The 18306-nt window shown below is 57.0% G+C and overlaps 13 protein-coding genes across 13 annotated transcripts; 9 read left to right on the forward strand and 4 right to left on the reverse strand.

Moving 5' to 3' along the window:
- Nucleotides 1-164: 164 nt before the first annotated feature.
- Nucleotides 165-488, reverse strand: PHYSODRAFT_259375 (hypothetical protein; the record flags this gene model as incomplete). Its single annotated transcript, XM_009525230.1, has 1 exon — nucleotides 165-488. The coding sequence occupies one exon, from the start codon at nucleotides 486-488 to the stop codon at nucleotides 165-167; it is 324 nt and encodes a 107-aa protein (XP_009523525.1).
- Nucleotides 489-1063: 575 nt separating this feature from the next.
- PHYSODRAFT_359986 (hypothetical protein) lies at nucleotides 1064-1708 on the forward strand (the record flags this gene model as incomplete). Its single annotated transcript, XM_009525231.1, has 1 exon — nucleotides 1064-1708. The coding sequence occupies one exon, from the start codon at nucleotides 1064-1066 to the stop codon at nucleotides 1706-1708; it is 645 nt and encodes a 214-aa protein (XP_009523526.1).
- Nucleotides 1709-1876: 168 nt separating this feature from the next.
- Nucleotides 1877-2494, forward strand: PHYSODRAFT_259603 (hypothetical protein; the record flags this gene model as incomplete). Its single annotated transcript, XM_009525232.1, has 1 exon — nucleotides 1877-2494. One exon carries the CDS (start codon nucleotides 1877-1879, stop codon nucleotides 2492-2494), a length of 618 nt encoding a protein of 205 aa, XP_009523527.1.
- Nucleotides 2495-2557: 63 nt separating this feature from the next.
- PHYSODRAFT_328882 (hypothetical protein) lies at nucleotides 2558-3235 on the reverse strand (the record flags this gene model as incomplete). The annotated part of the gene is made up of 1 exon (XM_009525233.1): nucleotides 2558-3235. The coding sequence occupies one exon, from the start codon at nucleotides 3233-3235 to the stop codon at nucleotides 2558-2560; it is 678 nt and encodes a 225-aa protein (XP_009523528.1).
- Nucleotides 3236-5678: 2443 nt separating this feature from the next.
- On the forward strand, nucleotides 5679-5879 carry PHYSODRAFT_457169 (hypothetical protein; the record flags this gene model as incomplete). The annotated part of the gene is made up of 1 exon (XM_009525234.1): nucleotides 5679-5879. A coding segment is annotated over one exon (201 nt), but the record flags the coding sequence as incomplete, so codon positions are not given.
- A 309-nt stretch (nucleotides 5880-6188) lies between these two features.
- On the forward strand, nucleotides 6189-7859 carry PHYSODRAFT_489139 (hypothetical protein; the record flags this gene model as incomplete). Its single annotated transcript, XM_009525235.1, has 1 exon — nucleotides 6189-7859. One exon carries the CDS (start codon nucleotides 6189-6191, stop codon nucleotides 7857-7859), a length of 1671 nt encoding a protein of 556 aa, XP_009523530.1.
- Nucleotides 7860-9130: 1271 nt separating this feature from the next.
- On the forward strand, nucleotides 9131-9913 carry PHYSODRAFT_495925 (hypothetical protein; the record flags this gene model as incomplete). Its single annotated transcript, XM_009525236.1, has 2 exons — nucleotides 9131-9475; nucleotides 9545-9913. The coding sequence occupies 2 exons, from the start codon at nucleotides 9131-9133 to the stop codon at nucleotides 9911-9913; spliced, it is 714 nt and encodes a 237-aa protein (XP_009523531.1).
- A 708-nt stretch (nucleotides 9914-10621) lies between these two features.
- Nucleotides 10622-10822, forward strand: PHYSODRAFT_493196 (hypothetical protein; the record flags this gene model as incomplete). The annotated part of the gene is made up of 1 exon (XM_009525237.1): nucleotides 10622-10822. One exon carries the CDS (start codon nucleotides 10622-10624, stop codon nucleotides 10820-10822), a length of 201 nt encoding a protein of 66 aa, XP_009523532.1.
- Nucleotides 10823-10885: 63 nt separating this feature from the next.
- PHYSODRAFT_383975 (hypothetical protein) lies at nucleotides 10886-11224 on the reverse strand (the record flags this gene model as incomplete). The annotated part of the gene is made up of 1 exon (XM_009525238.1): nucleotides 10886-11224. A coding segment is annotated over one exon (339 nt), but the record flags the coding sequence as incomplete, so codon positions are not given.
- Nucleotides 11225-11808: 584 nt separating this feature from the next.
- On the reverse strand, nucleotides 11809-12099 carry PHYSODRAFT_388185 (hypothetical protein; the record flags this gene model as incomplete). The annotated part of the gene is made up of 1 exon (XM_009525239.1): nucleotides 11809-12099. A coding segment is annotated over one exon (291 nt), but the record flags the coding sequence as incomplete, so codon positions are not given.
- A 457-nt stretch (nucleotides 12100-12556) lies between these two features.
- Nucleotides 12557-13222, forward strand: PHYSODRAFT_494191 (hypothetical protein; the record flags this gene model as incomplete). The annotated part of the gene is made up of 1 exon (XM_009525240.1): nucleotides 12557-13222. The coding sequence occupies one exon, from the start codon at nucleotides 12557-12559 to the stop codon at nucleotides 13220-13222; it is 666 nt and encodes a 221-aa protein (XP_009523535.1).
- Nucleotides 13223-13402: 180 nt separating this feature from the next.
- PHYSODRAFT_496960 (hypothetical protein) lies at nucleotides 13403-14050 on the forward strand (the record flags this gene model as incomplete). The annotated part of the gene is made up of 1 exon (XM_009525241.1): nucleotides 13403-14050. One exon carries the CDS (start codon nucleotides 13403-13405, stop codon nucleotides 14048-14050), a length of 648 nt encoding a protein of 215 aa, XP_009523536.1.
- Nucleotides 14051-14447: 397 nt separating this feature from the next.
- On the forward strand, nucleotides 14448-15164 carry PHYSODRAFT_298790 (nitrilotriacetate monooxygenase component B-like protein; the record flags this gene model as incomplete). The annotated part of the gene is made up of 1 exon (XM_009525242.1): nucleotides 14448-15164. One exon carries the CDS (start codon nucleotides 14448-14450, stop codon nucleotides 15162-15164), a length of 717 nt encoding a protein of 238 aa, XP_009523537.1.
- Nucleotides 15165-18306: the final 3142 nt, after the last annotated feature.

Here is an 18306-nt window from a genome sequence, read left to right on the forward strand (position 1 = left end):
TTCAAAGTGTTCTTATGTTACCAGAGTAGGAACAAAGGGTAAGACGGCCTGTGCAGCGCTATTCTCGCTCGTAACGATATGGGCGCAGCGACGTTGTGGATGGATGGTTGCAGTTCTGAATGTATTAGAATGGTTTAAAGGAATCTGTGGCTAGCCACCCGCGCCTAGAGCAAGTATGCGCTCATCGCGATGACGAGGCCAGCAGTTGTCGCGAATGCCCCCGCAACTCGAGTCGCATCGCTGCCGTCGGATGAAGAGGCGGAGGCCGAAGTAGACGACGCGTCACCGCCATTCTCCGTGTAAACTGTCGTTCCATCTGAAGTTGTCGCCAACGCGCGCGCCCCTCGAAGGTTGTGAGCTGCGGGGCCTGAGCCGGACGCTGCGTTGCTGTTTGGGCGGTCTGCGGCAGCCCCAGGAGTTGCCGTTGTCGGACTTGCGACGAAGCCGAGGACCAGGACCGCAATCGCGCAGATATTGCCGAGGTTCATTGTTGTGAGCCGACCTTGACAAGCGAAACTCCTGCTCTGCTCCTGACCAGTTCAAAATGAAGAATGAAGAGTACGATAAGAGCGGAAGGTGCTGCTCTGGGCTCACGAGGACTCGGACAAGATTGCACAAAAATACCTGCACTCGCACTTGGTTGAGCAGGAGCTTCATGCCCATGAGTTTCGGAGCATGCCATGAGATTTCAGAGCACACTTCTCACGGAGTATTTAGACTTCGACCGACGCAGTCGACGGGGCCAAGGTCGAACTTGTCGAAGCTGACACTTCAACGTCGAGCAAAGCGCTGCGGCTATCGAATAGGGCTACTCTTACGCCCCGCTTCAACCACTCATCGTTGCTCAGCCTCACGCGATCTATGATGCCCGCAGCGTTAAAGTCTCGATGATTGAGTCGATCCAAGGGTCTGCAGTGCAGACTCTTGAGCTGCTGCAGGTGTGCTGCACTAACCTTCGCTGCGTAACTGCTCTCAAGCTGCGCGACTGTATTGCCAGTCGCACTATTCGCGGCTGCTGGAAGTGCATTCTTCAATTCGCCAGCTGGCCCTCGCCTCGACCTGAATGCGGGGCTTCCGCATCTCGTACGACCGCTGGCTGCGCGACTCGCCGCTGCTGACCAAGGGCGTGACGTCGGCCGTCCTCTTCGGCATCGGAGACCGCGTGGCCCAGCGCATCGAGCGGTCGGAAAGTGCCACCGACAATGCCGACACCGACACCGTCGACCGTCATGGCCTGCACCGAACGGCGCGGATGATGCTGTGGGGCGGCGTCCTGTTCGCCCCCGTGGGCCACGCCTGGTACAACTTCCTGGAGCGCGCGGTGCGGGGCAAGGGCGCCGCTTCCATCGTCAAGAAGATCGCCGCGGACCAGCTCATCTTCTCGCCGCCGCTGTCGCTCGCGTTCTTTACGTACGCCGGCTGCTCCGAGGGCAAACCGCTGCGTGACACAATGGAAACGGCATTGGCCAAGCTGCCGCCGACGCTGGCCGTGAACTGGACGGTGTGGCCGCTGGTCCACGTGGGCACTTTCGGCTTCGTGCCGCTGCAGTACCGCATTTTGTTCATTAACGTGGTGAACATCGGGTGGTCGGCCTTCCTCTCGCGGATGGCCAGCAACGACGACGGACAAGTGTCGAGTGCCGCGAAGCTCAAGGAATTCTTCCTCGTACGGCGCGTGGAGGACTCGGAGGAAGCCGCCACTGCATGACCCGTCCCATTCTGACAAATGAGTAAAACTTCTGGGCAGAAATGGTTCAATGAATGAGCTATGACAAAACAAATGGGTTGATCTGAATATTTTTGGAAACTTGTTAAACAAAAATAGGTCACTTCTGGATAGTCGACTTGACGTCTCCGTTGAACCTCACGTCTGGCGATGGTGCGTCGCCTTGGACAGCTCTACCACTACTGGCTGCACGAAGCCCCGCTGTTGACCAAGGTGTTGACGGCTGCCACGCTCTCAGGCCTCGGAGACCGCATTGCGCAGAGTCTGGAGGCCGACAACCCCGCGGCCACCAATTCCGAGCATGAGGCTGAGCCCACCAATGCGCTCGTGAGCCCCAGCACGGCCCGGACGCTGCGAATGATGGTGTGGGGCGGCCTGTTCACGGCCCCCATCATGCACACGTGGTTCCATCTCATCGAGCGCGCCATTCCGGGCACGGCCAAGGTCGCCATCGTCCAGAAGGTGGCGGCGGACATAGTCATCATGGCGCCCGCCATGGCGCTCGGCTTCTTCACAGTCACCAAGAGCATGGAGGGCGAGCGCCTCAGCGACGCGTTCGAGATCGCCAAGGCCAAGCTGGAGCCGACGATGATAATGAACTACAAGGTCTGGCCGCTGGCCAACCTCATGGTCTTCAGCGTCGTGCCCTTCCAGTACCGCACCCCGTTCGTCAATTGCGTGAGCCTGGGCTGGTCCACGTTCCTGTCCGGCATGGCCAGCAAGAAGCTGCAAAACACTCAGGAGGCCGAAGAGGCCATTGCAGGATAGAGTTGCAGGGCTTTAATCTCAATTGATTTTCATTAGACCTTTACTCGGAATATCTCTGTAACTCTAAGGTTTGCGTGGTGCGCTCGACGGCACTGAAGGCTTTGGAGCGCCGGTGCTCCATGGCGTCGTGAGCTTCGGAGGTTCGTGGCTGGCCATCCCAGACAGGAATGTCGACCACACCAGGCTGACGCAGTGCGTGAGCGGAGTGCGGTAGTGCAGCAGCACCAAACCGAAGATGACAGCATTCGCCGCCGGCCACAGCATGTAGTCCGCAAGCAGCGTCGGGGGCAGCTTGGCCTTGGCTATTTGGAAGGACTCGTGTATCGGCTCGCCTTCCACGCACTTGGTGACGGTGAAGAAGGCCAGCGACGTCCCAGGGGCGATGATCATCATGTCGGCCGCCACCTTCTTGGCCACCACGAGCTTGCCAGCGCCGGGGATCGCGTGCTCGATCAGGTGGAACCACGTGTGCATGATCGGCGCGGCGAAGAGCCCTCCCCAGACCATTAACCGCAGCGTCCGGGCCGTGCTGGTACTCACCCACTTGGCGTCGTCTTCTGAGCGTTGTAGATCACTGTCACCCGATACCGCAACGAAGATGCTGCTGCTTGGAGACGAGTTGGCCTCGATCCGCTGCGCGATGCGATCCCCCGCGCCGAAGAGCGTTGCGGCCGTCACCATCTTGGTCAGCAGCGGGGCCTCGTGCAGCCAGAAGTGGTAAAGCTCACCGATGCGCCGCATTTCGCTTCCAGCAGGACCCAAGCGCCAGAACCGTTGCACTGCTGGCCAAACGGGAGTGATCCTGTGCTGGCCAGCCCGCCAGGCCGGGCTATTGACGGTTCAGGCACAGCACCGACCAACCAAGACGCAGCATGGCGTCGATGTGGAGGAGGACGAGGTCCTGTAACGACGACTGCGGGGATCTGAGCCAGCTCTACAAATAGCGTGCTCGTGATCGCCTACCGGCTACTTAGTAGTGGCGTAGTTCACATCGATCGATGCTGTGATCAAGCTCAATGGATGCCGTCTTGAGTCAGGAGCTGCCATCCATGCGGCGGAAGACTCACCTAAACCAGCTCGCACGCGAAGCTCGTGTCTTTGTCGAGGGCCAATGCGCAATGTACCGGCGGGATCGAGGGGGGGGGGCATTAGCGTTTTAACGCCCTTTGGCGATGATGCGCCGCCTGGGGCAGCTCTACCACTACTGGCTGCATGAGGCCCCGCTGCTGACCAAAGCGGCCACGGCGGCGACGCTGTTCGGAGTAGGCGATCGAATCGCCCAGCGGATCGAGGCCGAACAGAGGTGTAGGTTGCGGAAGCAACAGAGGTAACATAGGTTAGAGCAGTGGCTGACGAAGGCGGTGTTTCCCGCTGTCGCAGTTAGGCTATAGTTAGACCGGGGGGGGGGGGGGGGGCGCCGAAGCGAGCAGGCTCCAGTCCTGCTCATTCGCGAATTTCCTCGCCGCAGTTAAAACCTCCAAGCCTGACGACTTCTCGGATATCCTGTCTTGCCCCGAATAGCCCCAAGCTATTTTTACCTTCGGCCGAGCGTTTTCAACCTCGTGGGCTTCTCATACGGCAAGGTGGACGGCACCCTCGCACGCGGAGCGAAGGTGAAGGTCAAACTGGTGCAGAGTGGGCGCTGGTCGGAGGAGCCCCCGCAAGCTGTCGAGCTTCCCCAGGAAGAGCTGGCCCCAAGAGTTGTGTCAGCCGCAGAAGTCGAGAATTGTGTCGGTACGTTTGTGGGTGGCGTCATCTGCACGTCACGGGTCCGCCCCGGAACAGCTCGGGTCTGGGATTACAGCTTAGTGATCGGATACAGCTGGGAACCTGAGCTGCAACATGGCCTGCTTGATGTGAACTTTCCGTGGTGCTGAGACCTCGTTGAAGTTCGTATCGGACACTACTCACGATGTTGCAGTCGAGGTTTATGCGTTACAGCCGTGTGCCGGACAAAGCACGTGCTTCGTGATGGCCGGAGAGATGAGGTAAATACACGACAAAGTGTATAACAAGTTCAATGGGATCGACCAACCAGCGATCCGAGATGCTACACAGCTGCTGGAGGGGGTCCGGAGTGATGAACTTGACGAGGCACAGATTCTCCCTCTGCTTGATATTGGGAATTTTGCCATCGCAGAGGTCTCAGTCCAGCACATACTCGACTACGTCTACTACAAGGACAGTGGGCGGCCGCACCCATCGGAGGCAATCTTTGGTGACACCATCTTTGACAAACCGATCGCACAGCAGGAACCAAGAGCCCTTGCTGCCACTGAGGTCGTGCTTAGCGATGGCTTGAGTGACCCTGACGACGATGCCGCCGACCCTCCTACCGCTCACAGTGGTGTGAGCTCGACTCAGCAACGTGAAACGAAGCGCCGGTGTCTAAACGAACAAGGGCGGACAGCTTTGCCAGGCTCAATTCACTCGGACACAGTATTACATGGACGGTAGCGCGACGCGAAGATGGCAGTGGCGATAAAAATCTATTTCACGCGACGGGCATGCAGACGACTATTCACATGGGATTAGTTGACGGTAAGTACGCGTCAATGACGGCGCAGCGGTTTGTGGAGTTCGTTCAAATTCATTGGCGAAAGTTTGGTTTTTTCTTCATCCTGCTGTCCTGCGTGCGCTATTTGGTTGGGATTTCGGTACGAGAGGACTTTCAATTTTACATTTCGGCCGCGTGACAGAGCTGGAGAAGAGGAAGCGTGTTCGAGTTTACGACATGAGCAACTTTTCCAAAAATAACAGCCTGCCTCCTGCGCAACCTCCTGCTGATTTTACTACTCTGATTGGGTGTGTCGACGTCCTGTGTGCCATTACCCAACTCCTCTACAAGCCCGTGGTTCACGAGACGCTGAAAGCTGCCTCCGACTTCCTCGGCGAGTTGCGAGTGAGCGAGTTGATGGCTTCCCAACAAGCTTTGACCGAAAGTGCAGCCTGGGTCGACGATCAGCTGGAATTGTTTCGGCTAGCTATTACGGATGAGAATTGGAAAGCTGTCGCGGATATCAGGCCATATTTCTGCGCATCACACGACTCCTTTATCCCGGTGCATCAAATGATTCTGCGTCAGGATGTCATCGCCGCTGTAAAGTCAACTCACTCCAACTCCGGTCGGTCAGAGCATCACTCGCGAGGCAGACGAACCAGCAACTCGGACAAGCGCATTCCGATTCCGCTTGAAGTTCGGCAGGCGCTTCCAAAACAACGCAACCAGCAGATTTGCCTGAGATTTCTATCTGCCCAAGGCTGCCGGGGAAAGAACGGCAACTGTGTAATCAAGCATCTTTGCCATTTCAAGCCGGCAGCGCTGCCGGAAATTGTACGCGACTTCCTTACCAAGAATTACGGAGGCCTTTCCGCAGACATACAGTGACGGTGTCGGGCACGGAACGTAGGACCTACTCGCACCCCGAGTGCATCGGGGTCAATTAATCGGCAACGGTATATACACCCACACGCTGTTCAACCACCATTCAGGTCTATCTTTCCGTGTCAAAACACCACCGGGCCGCTCGATCGACTCATGTCGATGAGCCCGCCCACCATCGGGCCGTTCGGCCGACTCATGTCGTCGAACCCGTCCACACTCGGGCCGCTCGCCCGACCCATGTCGCCGAGCCCGTCCACCCTGGGGTCACCCAGCCGGTACAAGCCGGGGGGCCCACCCTCACTTGAAGCAATGAGTCGCGCGAAAGCGAAGGCGACAAACAGCAGCCTCTCGACTTCGTCGGCTGATGCACCATTTCCGGCCACTGACTTTATTCGGCGGCGCCAACGAAGGTTCGATACTACCAGCCTCGCCCGCCGCCGGTTAGCAGAGCTGCACGTTGACACTACTTGGATTAAGCTGATTAGCGCGCTAAGACGACAAGCCTTATCACCGCCACAACCAATGGCGTCGACAGCAACGCAAAGGGGCCACACGAAGTACCTGCTCGACCGAAACAAACAGTCCGTCTACAGTGAGTTCATACGGCGCTCTGGTATGCAGCTGCCCGAATTTGTTCGACTGCTGCGAGGCGAGACTGAGCAAGACCCCCGCCCCAATAAATCGCTGATCGAGCCAACATCCCTATCAGCATGGCAAAGTTACCGCTACGAAACTCAGTGGGCCGAGATTGTGCAGCACGGGGTATGTCCCCGGTGGAAATCGGGGTTCGCAGTACAAGACGCACCACCCGCAAATCATGGGTCGGCTGTACGAGCCCTGAATATCGTTGTTAAACGCCTCCGCAAAGGGCAGGACGAGAACCGCTATCTGATTCTCGATTTGGAGCTACTGTCGATACTGCATGGTGTCACATGCAGTCCATTCGGGGCTGTTCAGAAGGGTGATGCGGACCTCACTGTTGATGCTCGTCTAATTCACGATTTGTCATTTCCCCCGGGCGCCTCGGTCAATGACAACACTGTTCCGGATCATGAGATTGACGTTTGTTATGACGGCTCTGATGCATTGGCCAATCGCATTCTGGATGTGGACGAGGTCTTCCCAAAACTACAGCAGATGATGACTGGAGACGTGAATGGAGCGTTCAGGAACATCCCGGTGTCCGCTGACAACGTCGGCCGGTTTGCAGGCACGATACCCGAGCTTGGGATCCTGGTCATCGACCTGTGCCGTCCATTCGACTGGTCAAACTCTCCAGTGTCATACTGGGTAGCTGGTGCTGCTATTTCGCACCTTTACTCCTGCTCGGCACCGGAATGGCCTCTACAACCTACATCTGGAAAGAACAACTTCGATGCCAAGACGTGGTGTGATGACCACACAGCGATCGAGCCTGATATAGGCTCTCGGCTGGCGGAAGCCCAACTCGCCTTGCGAACAGCTATGATCACCGTATTGGGTCCTGATGCATGCAACGAGAAAACGTTCACGGGCTGGTTTAAGGAAGGGCGCACCCTCGGTCTAGATTGGAACCTGCACTCCAACACAGTCTCTATGCCCCCCGAGAAGATTTCAAAAGCGCTTTATCGTGTGCACGACATGGCAACACGGGCGAAAACGACCCGGACCCAGTTGCAAAAGCTACTAGGCAGTCTTCGACACGTTGTCACGTGCGTCAGAGCTGCGACACCATTCTTCCAGCCCGTTGCAGCACTAGCTCGAGCTGCTCCAAGGTTTGGAACCGTGGAGGTATCGTTCGAGGCAAAGGAAGATTTGCAGTGGTTTGAAATGGTCATTCGAATCGGTAAATTGAACGCTGTCCCGTTGTCTAGATTCACGCGTCGTCAGGAACCAAACTACCACATCCAGATGGACGCCAGTGACAAGGGCCTTTGCACCTGTTCCCGCTTCGCAAGCAATATCTCCAGGTTCAGTTCACCGATGCCGAGATTGACTTGATTTGTCAGTGCAACGAAGAGGGCGACAGCACATTCTGCATCAACGTCCGTGAGCTAATGAGCGCAGTGTTTGCGCCGTTAGTTTGGGGCTGTACCTGGAAAGACCCTACGGACAATGAGGAAGAGCACGTAAAATTTTGGATCGACAACACGTCCGCAGTGGCGTGGAGCAACCACAAGACGAGCCACAACCCGTTCGCTCAAATGCTCCTCCGTATATTGGGTATTTGTGAAGTTCAGCATGGATTCTATACTACGGCTGCCCACGTCGCTGGGGTGGACAACCAAATGGCGGACGCAGGAAGCAGGATATGGCAGTGGTGTCGGATAACACGTCCTAAAACGATTCCTAAAGTGTCCTAATTGTCCTAAAAAAAATCTCGAAAATTACCGTGAGATGTCCTAAAACTCGTATAATCCTTCGTAACAGAATATAATAAATTACGTCCTACGAGCTGTCCTAAAACCTAGTTTAATGAATATTACGCGTTTTATTGGTGACCACAATGTGTGGTACGCGTAATTTAGAGCGTTCGCAACGTTATTTATGCGTAATTACGGGCTCATCCTAGCCACTCGTCGAATGTCAGACCCCACAGTGCAGTGCTGCCAGCAATTTCACTTTTTGCAGCCTAAGTGTGAGAGCCCAACCTTCTTGTCATGGACCACGGCGGGTATTCATTCTGCGTTAAGCGCACATGCCCGGAAACAAACACGATCTACTACAGCTGCAAGAAGTTTCGTGAGGGATGCAAGGCAAGACTGATTGTCCGAGGAGGAGCCGTCGTCGCCGAGAAGAGTGTGCACAGCTGTAAGGATGAGTCCAAGCCAGAAGTGGTGGACGTGCGCAAGGAGATAAGAGTGGAGCTCCAGCGCTCTAGCATCACCAAGATGTCAACCCCACCGGCGGTCCTGCGGCAAGAGGTGTACGACGATCTCAAGCTTCGCTACGGCGGAGAAGGTATTGCACTCAAGATCATCCCTGCGAAGCCGGCCGTCTCTATCATCAAGGTCACGCGCAAGGATTGCTCTGGCGGTGATGTCTTTGAAGCCATTCTGACCCAAGCTGTTCGGTGCGTGAGTGACATGGATGCGAGGGCCTTTCTTCAGTTCAGCGTGGTCCACCCCACCGCCGCGGGCACCGGAATGCAACGTCTGATCGGACTGGCCCATCCCGACTTGGCTCGAATTCTACGGTACCCGAAGATCACGCTGTTCATTGACGGAACATTTGCGGTGGTTCCTAAGCCGTTCAGTCAGTGTCTGATTGTGATGGCTTTCGAGCCTTCTGTCGACCTCTACGTGCCTGTTTGCTATGTACTGGTGCAAGGCAAGTCCCAAGAAACGTACTGGCGGGTTCTCAACGAGCTCGTGATCCTGAGCAACCGCCAGCTGGAGCCTGAACATGTCACGTGTGACTATGAGTCCGCCCTTATCAACGCTGTGCTGGAGCAATTTCCGACTGCGAACCTCGTTGGGTGCCTGTTCCACTGGAAACAGGCCCTCCGTCGGAAAATGCTTGAGCTGCGGCTACCCGAAGACCAAATCAAGGACGCTCTCAGTCCAGGAAAGCTCGACACTCTCACAGTTATCCCGGAGGACCAAATCGCTGAAAAGGTGTGGACTATGTTTTGGGGTGACCAATTTTTTGTGTCTGACCTATTCTGATAAATGGCTGCATTGTAGGGTGTGAGGTACGTGAGGAGTATTGTCGACGAGACCGGCGCGAAAACAAAATGGAATACTTTTTGGAACTATTTCCTCAAGACCTGGACGCAGCGATTTGATGTCACGACCTGGAACGTTCATGAAATGGTGCGGTGCGGTGTTGACATCGTTAACCGCACCAACAATCCGCTGGAAAAGTACAATCGTGACTTCGCGTCGCGAGTGGGTACACACCCTAGCCTGCTTACCTTCATTGAAGGCACCAAGCAAGAAGCAGCCCGCTATCTCCAGCGCATTGACGACATCAAGAAGGGACTCCAGACGGCTCCGCAGCATGCTCCGCCAGTAGTGCCAGGCATCCCAGCTGGCTATGCGGACTTTAAGTAGGATAGTACGGTGTTCAGACGCTGATAATGCAGTCCTGCTTCAACGAGAGCCCTTGCTAACGAGTTGGCAAAACATTTCATTTGTCCTAATAGGACAGCTCCCAGTTATAGTCAACAAAGTGTCCTAATTGGACAACTGCCAGTTCTAGGCAGTTAAGTGTCCTAGTAGGACAGCTCTCGGTTATTACTCGACTAAGTGTCCTAATAGGACAGATCCTCATTTAGGTGAATTGTTGTTGTCCTATTAGGACAGATTTCGGTAAGTGAATCGTGGCTGTCCTATTAGGACAGCTCCTAACCAGCCCGTTCGTCCTAAAACGAGCTGTGTTGTCCTAATTTTTGGTACCGTTTATGAGCAAACTGCAAGTAATATCCCGCATTTTTTAGTAGGACATCTTAGGACGTCTATTAGGACGTGTTATCTTTTACCATGGCAGTCGCCGGTGCTCGCGGCCGAGTTTGCTAACTTATCGTCTGATTGGACACAGGTGCAGATACCAGCCGCCTTGCGCGATCTCTCGCGTCTCTGGGGGCGTTATTGCGAGCAGGTGCCTTAGCACAGTCGTCGAGGGAGCAGTATTCACGTGGGTGGGCGCAGTGGACTGCATGGTGCACTCTGATGAACTCGAGTCCATGGCTATCAGCGACTGACATCGACAAAAACGCTGAGCAGCTTGGTCCCTACGCCGTGTATCTCTGGAAGTATGGCATGAATCGAAAACACGCTGGAAACACCTACTCAACTATCTGCACCAAGCTGTGTGCTGTGCGGTCGTTCCACCGCAACTCTGCAGGTTACGATCCGGTTGTAAACGCAAGTCACGCTATCCTGCTGCGAGGTATCCGCCGCTCCACGGACCCAGTTGTTAAGCAACAGCCCTTGACCACGCGGCTGCTCCGCAGCCCATGACCTTCTCCTGGTCCCAGAGCGTGTTTTGCGGCCGGCCACGCCGCCAATGCGCCGGTGATGGTAATCCGACGCCAGCTCTTCGATGAACTCGCACGTGCCGTGGCCGCTGCAGTCGTTGGGGCACTGCATGCGACGGCAGCCGCTGCCGACGAAGCCGGCGTCGCACGCGCACTCCCCAGTCGTCCGGTCACACGTGCAGCGGTTGCCACACTCGGCGTAGTAATGACCATCATCGTCTCGCTGGGCCGTGTCGTGCCACGCGCGAGTGAACGGGCATTGGCGACCGGAGCAGTCTCCGCCGACCCAGTTCTGCATGCAGTCGCACAAGTCGTTGAGGCCGCACTTGCCGTGTCCGGAACACTTGTTGGGGCAGGCAGCCATGGCGACGCTGGCCAATGTCGACACCAGCGCCACTGTGAACCACCACTTGGTCATTGCTGGGTCTCTTCAGGACAACGCTGTCGGTGTTGTTCCTGTTGCTTCTTGGCGCAGGAGGCGAACTGAAATTTGAACAGCCCAGTTGAAAGCACGAGGAGCGATCTTGTTGCGAGTGACTCGTGGGAGACGTCGCGTTGGGGGGGGGGGTGATATCTTACGACAGGCAGTCCTCAACCGCTCGTTTATGAGTCTGGAGCAAATTCTGGTGAACGCGACTCCTGCTTCCGTTTCAACGGTCAAGTCGGCGTTTGATGGATATTTTTTCACTGCCACAGCAACGAAGCTGGCATCTCCCGTAGCAGCACTGGATAAATTACTTGATAAACTCCATCAAACAGAGCTGGAACCAGAGTGCAACCCATTCTCCCATTTGCCAAGAGTTAGTCAGTCTACAATAGTTCGCTCCATCAAGCAGACTGCGCGTGGGAGATGTTGGAACGAACCTTACTCTGTTGTTTGCTTTCACCACCGTCCGAATCGGAATCCTCTGCTGCTTCCATTTTGAATGACGGCAGGAACGGCAATGTCGGGATGGGGTGGCTGGCCATGTAGGAGAGGAAGGAAGCCCACCCGAGGTGCACGCAGTTTGCAAACAGCAATCGGTACTCGAGCGGCATCACTCCGTATGTGATCGAGTTGGCCGCTGGCCAGAGCATGTAGTTGGCCATAAGCGTCATTGGCTGCTTCTCGATGGAGTCGTCGAACGCCTCCTGCAGTGTCCTGCCGGCCATAAGCCCCGTACTCGTGTAAAACCAAATGGGCATTTGCGGAGCGACGAAGACCATATCGGCCACCACCTTCATGCGTTCCCAACTCACTCCACTGCGATGACCCGACTTGGTGTTAAACAGCGCCAGCGCGGATACAATTGCTTCAGTGTGGCCTCACGGCATGCATTTGGCGATGGTGTTTCGAGTCACAACTTGTGATGCATCGTTTCGGTTCGGTTGAACGGCAATGGGACTACCGTCGGTCTGGATGAAGCGTGCCGAAGCGAATAAGGTCACGAAGGATGTACCGAGGATGTAGGTGCAGCTCCCTGAATAGAAACACACACTACAACTAACAGCCTTTGCTGTCATCCGACAACAGCAACACAAACACAAAATAGCCTTGCGCTAGTCGATTTCTGAAGTTGAAGTGGTTGGGTGTACCTGCTCAACTGCCGTTCACTTACATTTTGTATGCCGAGGTATCATCCAACATTTGGTTGTGGCTCCGACCACGAGGACCTCTGATCATTTCGGAATCGGAGCCAGCCCAAGCACGCCAATTCACAGCAGCTCTTGGTCGAGCATGCGCAGCTTCCGATACGTGTACGACGAGTGGCTGCACCGCCGCCCGCTACTGACCAAGATGGCGACGTCCTCCGTGCTCTTCGGCCTCGGGGACCGTCTCTCGCAGCGCGTGGAGAAGATTGGCAAGACCGAGGAAGAAATGGCCGAGCTCGAAAAAGACAGCATCGTCCAGGAAGGCCGTCTCCTAAGCGAGAGCACGGCCAAGACCGTCCGCATGATGCTCTGGGGCGGCCTCTTCTTGAGCCCGATGATGCACAACTGGTACAACCTCATGGAGCGCGTCTTCGTCGGAACAGGCAAGCTCGTCGTGGCTAAAAAGGTGGCGGCCGACATGGTCTTCATCGCGCCGCAGATGCCCATTTGGTTCTTTACGACCACCGGCGTCATGGCCGGCAAGCCGTTCCGACAGGCCCTGGACGACTCCATCAAGAAGCAGCCGATGATGCTCATGGCCAACTACATGCTGTGGCCGGCGGCCAACTCCATTACATACGGGGTCATGCCGCTGCAGTACCGACTCCTGTTTGCCAACTTTGTCAATGTCGGCTGGGCCTCCGTCCTCTCCTACATGGCCACCCACCCAGTCACAACTTTACCGTTCTTGCCGTCATTTAAGCACCCATTTCTCTCGGAAGACGACGAGGACGGAGCAGTCAAAGTGTAGCGTGAAGAATACATGTAAGCTATTGAATCAAAGCCAGCGCTTCGACAGCAACTTGACCTTGTCAGCTTGAAGGCTCTGCTGCACTCAGCAGCACTCGCGTTTTTGTAACGGGTCTAAGGGGGAGGTCGCGTGTTTCACAATCGTGTGGTGGTCGCCGCTGTCAGAGGAGGAATTGCGGCCATGCGCCGACTGGGTCTGCTGTACGATGGCTGGCTGCGTCGCGCGCCCGTGCTGACCAAGAGCGTCACGTCGGCCGCGCTCTTCGGCCTGGGCGACCGCATAGCGCAGCGGGTGGAGAAGTCTCGAGAGCCGAAGGACCGGACACCCCACCCAGAGGAGGCCGAGGACGATGCAGCGCTCGTGAGCGCCAGCACGGCCCGCACCATGCGCATGATGATCTGGGGGAGCGTTCTGTTCGCGCCGATCGTGCACACGTGGGTGAACTTCGTCGAGCGAACGGTCGGTAGCCACGGCAAGGTGGTGGTGTTCAAGAAGATGCTGCTGGACATGTTCGTGCTCGCGCCAGGCATCAACACGCTCTTCTTCACGACGAAGCAGCTGATGGAGGGCAAGACGTTCCGCGATGGACTGGACTTCGCCGCGGACCGCCTGCCGCAGACGCTCAAGGCCAACTACACCATTTGGCCCATCGCCAACATCGTCAACTACGGCTACGTGCCGCTGCAGTACCGCATTCTCTTCATCAACTGCGTCAACCTCGTGTGGACGACGGTGCTCTCGACCGTTTCAAGTCGGCCAGCGCTGAAAGGGGCGGAGGAGGGGGAGACGAAGGACGTCGTGCCGGCAAGCGAAGCAGAAGTTATGTGAGCCAAGATGGAGATTGAGCGTCCATTTTCCCCCTCGCAAGAGGTGAACATCCTAGTGGAGACCGCAGAGCAGCCGGCGCTCGCAGAACTTGTAAATAATAGACACCCATCCAATGCGAGAAGAAGGAAGCCGCATGCAGGCCGACACCACCCCCACGCTCACCGAAACACCTTGAGCGAGGATCAGACGGAGGATGCAAAGTGATAGCGATTTGAGTGTCACAACCGCGGCGCGTAATGACCCATAGAGGCGGCGCGCAATACAAAGTGCAAGCACTCATCGAAGAAGACGCAGCACATCAGACGCTTCCCCTGCGCCGCGCAGTGCGCGGGCCGCTACTTCATTTCGCAACTTGCATCCGACCAAGCAGCAGCAGCAGCCCTGCGTCACCGCGACCATGTTCTACGAGCCCGGCAAGACAGACCACAACCTCCCGCACGACCCCTTCAAGGCCTGCGTGATCCCGCGCCCCATCGGCTGGATCTCTACGGTGTCGGCCGCTGGCGAGGCCAACCTGGCGCCGTACTCGCAGTTCAACAACCTGACCTTCGACCCGCCCTACGTCATGTTCAGCGCCAACCAGAAGCCCTCGGGCAAGCAGAAGGATACGACCGTCAACACGGAGACCACGGGCAAGTTCTGCTGGAACCTCGCCACGTGGGACCTGCGCGAGGCAGTCAATATTACGGCCGAGCAGGTGGCCCCGGGCGTGGACGAGTTCGAGCGCGCCGGTCTGAAGAAGGAGATGTCCCGGCACATCCAGGGCGTCCCCATGGTGGCCGACAGCCCCGTCAAGTTCGAGTGCGAGTACTACAGCACGCTGCGTCTGCCGGGCAACCCGCCCATGGGCTCCGTGGACGTCATCATCGGCAAGGTCGTGGCCGTGCACATCAAGGACGAGGTGCTGACCGACGGCATCCTGGACGTCAAGAAGACCAAGCCCATCGCGCGCTGCGGCTACTACCAGTACACTGTGGTGAAGGAGACGTTCGAGATGGTCATCCCCAGCAACGGCCAGGAGGGCGAGGACGTCCTGGGCGGCCTCGAGGGAAGCACCCGCAAGCACCGAGAGATTGCGCAGCGAGAGCACAACAAGGAGGAGGAGGAGCCGTGAGAGCTCGCGTAGGTAGAGTGCGCTTTGGGCGTTCCGTTAGTTGCAGTGCTGCGTACAACTGATAGAAAAATAGAGCTCGTATGTTGGTGCTGCATTATTCTTTCGTGTTGAAAAATTCGTACGTGGTGACTGCACACCGAAACATGGATCACGTGGCTGTGAGTCACGCGATCCAAAGTGGTCGATCTTCAGAAGTAGCAGTGCTGATGCTAGAATTTCACAACGGTTCTGGGCCTGGAATCAGTCCGCAATGGGCGCGCTCCTTTTGGGGGGAGACGATTCAGTTGCCATTTTGCGCGTATTGAGTGGGGGCGACGGATAGCGGCGACCTCACTAAACATTGCGCCACTCTATTTGAGTGTACGAACGTCGTGGAGTGTCTCGCTGGTAAATGTGGCGCTGGCGTCAATTTTCGTTTCAAGGTGAGGTTCCATTTGAGTCATTTACTTCTAGTATTCCTAACGACCAAGGTGCTGGCGTCAATGCTCAGGACAGTGGCGAACTCGCGGTGCTTTGCTGGGGCGCTCAACTTACACGGATGCGCGTGCGGAAACCTGAAAACGCTCCAAGATTTTTTATGGTGGTTGACGAACTGGCAAGGCTGGCCAATATCGCGACGACCGACCACGCGATTGATCTCATCGAGACTTCACCACCGGGGATCTGTCCTCAAAGTGGTTACAGCGGCGCAGCAGCTGTTGACTTCTCTGCAGGGCGACTTGAATCAACAGGCTCAATTTGAGCCTGTTGAGCCTCAAAGACGCTTCGTTGTGGTTACAAGTTGAGCACAGTTACAGGCAGATCGATGGCAGTCGGAGTGATAAGTGTTGCGCATCCTTTTACTCTCTCGCGGTCGCATCCGACGCGTCTACAGCGACGCTATACGACCAAGACGGATCTCTTGTCTGCCTCCTTGGCGGAGACGGCGATGTGGCATTTTCTAAGCCGTTAGTTAGGCCTCAAAAAAAAAAAAACGAAAAAAAAACGGAGACGACGATGCGGTGCTATCGATATCGGAAGTTAGTCGTCATCGGCAGTACCGTCTTGTCCAAGTGGCTCGAAAATACCCAGCCTCGGACCTCACCCACTCTTGCTCAGCTCTTTGAGGGGAAGCATTCAAATCAGTCGATATCTTCTGCACCACTCCGTTGGTGCGAAGGGGTCAAGTAATGCCGCGCCGTCGAGATGAAATGATGAAATATGAGCTTCCGGCTGAAACGTGTTGAGACCTCGGGTGAGTAGTTTCGAGCTGACGACGGGGCAATAGTGGAGACTTACATGTTAACGAACTCGCAGATGGAGATCTTTACGCCGCAACCCCCCTAAGTCAGGCCGAGTGAACCGCCATGTTGCACGGTGCCAGCAAACACTAGTATGCATCCGGACCCATACTCTCAAGTGGTGAGCTTAATCCTACGAGCACGTATGAATGCCGGCGACTTGGAGGCTATGCTACTACGTGCACGTGAGCTTGCCTTGCTAGCAGGCGAAGGCCACTGCTGACGGCGCAGACACGATGGCCCGTGGTACGAAATCCAAGGTGTATTCTCGGCTGCGCTGGTGGCGAGATCCGCACGGAGCGTTTTCCCGCCATTGCTGACTACCCGCGGCGATATAAAACTCCGCCGGCGGACGACGACGCGGAACGTTTCTCCTCGAGCTAGCGATAGCAACGGCAACAGCAACGGCGCCTCTAGTCACCGTTGCTAGGCCGCTGGCATGCTCGGGACAGAGCATGCAGCGATCGTCGAGCGATATTAATCCGCAGAAGATCGAAATCGACACTTGCTGTCCGTACTACGGACTTCAACATGCTGGATTTTGACCAATCACAAATGGGACAGGCGCGTGCCTCCGTCCGGTCTCTTGCCAACCTGCACATGCCGTGCGTGTCCCTCTGCACTCAAGCTTCCATGGATAACAAGAAGTGAGCCGCAACCAACGCTGGCCGCATTCCTCCATTCGCAGCCTTCCACCTCAACCCCATGGGCGGCAAGGACAACGAGCCCAACGCCGACGGCGTGTTCACGCCCACGGCCAACTACGCGTCGGCCGAGACGCAGCCGAACACGCAGCACAAGCGCCAGACGCTGCTCTGGGGCGGCGTCTCGCTCTTCCTGCTGCTCAACGTCGTGGCGCTCTACATCCTGCACTTCGTGGACCGCGGCAGCACCAGCCACGCGGTCACGAGCTCCATCTCGGCCTCCACGCTCTCGAGCGCCAACGCCCAGTCGGCCACCGAGGGCCAGGCCGTGAGCTACACGGCGGACGGCCAGCTCACGGCGGGCGCCGGCACCACGGCCTACCTGGCCGCGGCCTCGCTGCCCTCGGAGGACCAGTACCTGGCCTACATCAAGTTCGCGCCGCTCGGCACGTCCGAGACCGCCTACGCGGCCAACCTCATGGCCTACCAGACGGGCACGTCGCCCAACGTGTCCAGCACCGTGACGGTCGCCACGGCGGACGCGGAGGCCAAGACCGTGAGCATCGCCAACGCGGCCAGCGGCAACGTCTTCTCGGGCGCGACGGTCAAGGGGCTGGCCACGCTCTCGGACTCGCTGGCCGTCGCGCTCTCGACCGTCACGGCCGAGGACGGCTTCACCGCCACCACGTACGTGACGCCCGTGACCATCAGCGACGGCAGCGTGGCCGTGCAGCAGGACAAGACGGTGGAGGCCTACAACACGTCCAGCACCACCTTCTTGACGCGCGTGTCCGACTCGAGCTTCGCGCTCGTGTACTACGAGTCGTACCTCGTGAGCCCCTACTACCAGCAAGTCATCATCGGCTCGGTCGCGGCCGACGGGACCATCTCCTTCTCCGACAGCATCGAGTTCGGCACCGCCAACGGCGCCACATTCACGCAGTTCGGCACGCCGCAGTCCGTCTTCAACTCGAGCGACACGGTGACCGTGCCCTGGTACGTGGAGGCGAGCTCCACCTCCAGCAACGACACGGCGTCCTCGGACGTTGGCTCTGTGGGGCTCTGCCTCTTCACGGCCAGCGTCTCCGACAGCACGCTGACCAAGAAGTCGGAGGCCTGCGACACCACCGTGAGCCCGACGTACTACGTGGACTCGGCCAAGATCTCGGAGACCGTCGTGGTGCTGAGCTACTTCGACACGGCCAACAACTACGCGCT

This window comes from Phytophthora sojae, assembly GCF_000149755.1.
Source record: "Phytophthora sojae unplaced genomic scaffold PHYSOscaffold_3, whole genome shotgun sequence".
In the NCBI taxonomy this organism is placed as follows: domain Eukaryota; phylum Oomycota; class Peronosporomycetes; order Peronosporales; family Peronosporaceae; genus Phytophthora; species Phytophthora sojae.